The sequence below is a fragment of the Camelina sativa genome, unplaced genomic scaffold (assembly GCF_000633955.1).
Source record: "Camelina sativa cultivar DH55 unplaced genomic scaffold, Cs unpScaffold00734, whole genome shotgun sequence".
Classification (NCBI taxonomy): domain Eukaryota; kingdom Viridiplantae; phylum Streptophyta; class Magnoliopsida; order Brassicales; family Brassicaceae; genus Camelina; species Camelina sativa.
In genome coordinates this window covers 6,961-9,839 of record NW_010921862.1, presented here as the reverse complement: position 1 = coordinate 9,839, position 2,879 = coordinate 6,961, and the positions used below count along the sequence as shown (strand labels likewise).

The window sequence follows — 2,879 nt, the reverse complement described above, 5'->3', positions numbered from 1 at the left end:
TGTCGAAACACAAAAGACGGGCTACAACGCGACTTGAACGGGTTACAAAGGTAGACGAGGATAATAGACGAGCTGATATCTCGTCGATTCTCCAAGCTATGAGTTTGGAACCGTTGACTTTTGCTTGGACGAGCTAAGCTTTTTGTACTTGCTGCACAAATTCTCCTGCTTTTCTCCGATCCCCTTTTCTACAGGCCGTACGCCCGTATTTATAGGGAATTGTGTCGGTTCGTCTAGGAAAAATACCATAATACCCTCTTCTCTTGAAAGGGATATTTATGGGCTTTTTCCTGGGCCGGGCCCTTTTGTTGGGGTTGGATCCACCCCTAACATGAGGTATTGATAAGTGTAACTAATCAGTTCATATCTCTGTCAAATAAATAGATATTGTTAGTTTACAACAAACCATCTCTAACTTGAGTTAACATTTACTTACATAGGGGCATGAGAGGAGTTTAGATTAAATTACCTTTTCCAAGCCAGAGAGTGTCAGGTTCATGGAAATGATAAACAGACAGCCTACTGAGGTGCAATTGCATCCATCAAAAGGCACTACGTTTAAAGAATTTGCCCATCCTTCGTTCTTGAAGAAAGCAAACAAACTTCCTTTACCCTCTGAAATGAAGCACAACATTAGATAACTAGCTCTTGAAGAATGAGATAAAGACACAAGACATCATAATAAAGTACTCACGCTGATTTAATAGTTTGACAAGATACTGTTCAGGCCTTTCCAAATAAAAGTTGGGTGATAGAGGTGGAAGAATCCATGAAATCTCAAGAATATGACCAGCTTTAATTTGTAGCCCGTATGATATAGAAGCATCCCATATGGGCTCTCTTATGTTGAAGGCAGGGATATGGATAGTTTTTGGTGGTCCTTTTCTGATGGGGCCAAAAAACCGTCTCACCCAGCTCTCAAGTGTATCGAGGTCCTCTACCAGATTTTAAACACAAAACAGTAAATCAAACATTATATCAGAGCGAAAAAAAAGAGAACAAAAACAAGAACTGAAATAAAACAACGAAACCAGAGATGTACCTCCTCCTATAACACAAAGTTTCATTGCACCACCAGAGAAGCATTCATCGAATAACTTCTTAGCATGTTCACCGAGATTGGGATTGGCATTGCTAAGGGATTCTTTGTTACCTTAAATGGCAAACACATGAAAAAAATTAAAGAAGTGATGCATGATTTTTAGCAAAATGAACATACATGTTTAAGGCAGCAAGAAAAAGTATAGCCTTTACCACAACAGAATCTATTAAATATGTGTCCTTTCTTGGATGTATGTGCCCTGAGTCCTTCGATAAGGTTAAAATTATTTTCCTTGTGAGTGTTATATTCTGGAAAAAGGATTGAAGCATTGCAAACATCAGAATTCTAGAAAATGTTTGACATGAACAACAAAGATGACGGAGATCCCAGTATCTGACAAACCTGAATCAATGGCACATATCTCTTTAGCCATAAGTGCGGGGTCCAGGACGGGTGCAATAAGAAAATCAGAAAATCTGAACAAAGTAAAAGACAAGTCAAAACAACCCAATAAAGAAAGGAAAAAGAAAAGAATTTGACTCTGCAGGTTCTTTTTGTGATTCCAATTCCTTAGACATATAACTATTATAAAGTGAGTTTTTTTATACCTTTCTAAAGTAGGTTTAAGGTAATCTGGCTTGACATGGAGATAAAGGATAGTATGCTCCTTTTCTGTAAAGCCATTTGAACTGCCTCCATGTTTAGCCAAGAAGTTGGTAATCTAGAAGAAGGAAAAATTAAATTAAGATCTAAGGGAGTCAGGACTACAGTTGGCAGTTGCACGAAGAACAAATTAGAAAGAAAAAAAGATTCAAAAGCAATGAAAAGTTTGATATATTGATCTCCTCAGGGACTTATGATTATACGAGGGCTATATATATAAAGCCAGAGTGGTAGGGATATAATCAAAGGATACTAAACGAAAGTTTCTCAAACAAAACAAAAAAATAGCAAGAGAACATTCTTTATTCTAGCAATTGGTGTGAGAAATATGTATAAAAAAGCAACTACATATAAAATATTCTTACATCACCGCTGAATCGTTTTGAACCCATGAAGAGCATATGTTCTACAAAGAAAACAAAAACAAAGAGGTTAGGAATCCCTTTAATCAATTTGGATGGTCTATTGAAAGAAATTATTTCAAAATTACCATACCAATCAGGTGGGATAATCCTTGGAGTTCTGGAGGATCAAAAAAAACTTCCTGACCTCACAGCCAATGATACTGCTGCTGGATACTGACTGCCATACCCATCATCTTGACATAAGGGCTCGCTTATTAATACGGCACACAGACCGTTCTCAAGCTCGATCCCTCTGAACTCTGATGTAGATGTTTTGGAATGTAATATCTCCATGGTTGTGATTTCCTAGGATTGTTATTTTGTAAGAAGACGTAAAGAGAGAACCCAACCAAAAAAATAATACATTGCACATAATATTGTTGTTTATGAGCAAGCGACAACATCCTGTTCATGATAATTAGACCAAGAGATTTGTTGTTTTGTCTAAACAAAAACAAAAACGGGGGATTTTCTATCGGTCCATAACCCGAAATAATAAACTATTAACAACGAATATTATTCTCTAATGAGGTTTGATTTTAGAAACAAAAAATGTTGTGTATAAAATTATTACTATAATATACCGTGTATATAAGAGATCTTTTCTAGCATTGTTAAGTAAGTGGTCAATCACTCAATCCTACAATCATCTCTATGTCTCAGCACGATAAAACGCTTACCGGATGTTTTGTTTTTTTTTCTTTACCGATGATGTGATTCGATTCGATGATCTCCTCTTTTTGAAATCACTTGCTGGGTAAAGAAAGAAA

The 2,879-nt window shown here is 36.4% G+C and overlaps 1 protein-coding gene across 1 annotated transcript in view; it reads right to left on the bottom strand.

The window, feature by feature from the left end:
• Positions 1-7: 7 nt before the first annotated feature.
• The window catches only part of LOC104773900 (nardilysin-like), a 3,467-nt gene continuing 595 nt past the window's right edge, over positions 8-2,879 (bottom strand). The window contains exons 2-11 of the mRNA XM_010498571.1: positions 2,790-2,862; positions 2,201-2,415; positions 2,071-2,111; positions 1,651-1,763; positions 1,445-1,518; positions 1,255-1,350; positions 1,043-1,153; positions 695-937; positions 470-615; positions 8-369 (exon numbers count right to left, since the gene is read on the bottom strand). Of these exons, the coding sequence (XP_010496873.1) occupies positions 277-369; positions 470-615; positions 695-937; positions 1,043-1,153; positions 1,255-1,350; positions 1,445-1,518; positions 1,651-1,763; positions 2,071-2,106 (912 nt within the window). The 5' untranslated portion in view covers positions 2,107-2,111; positions 2,201-2,415; positions 2,790-2,862 and the 3' untranslated portion in view covers positions 8-276. The remainder of the gene's footprint in view (positions 370-469; positions 616-694; positions 938-1,042; positions 1,154-1,254; positions 1,351-1,444; positions 1,519-1,650; positions 1,764-2,070; positions 2,112-2,200; positions 2,416-2,789; positions 2,863-2,879) is intronic.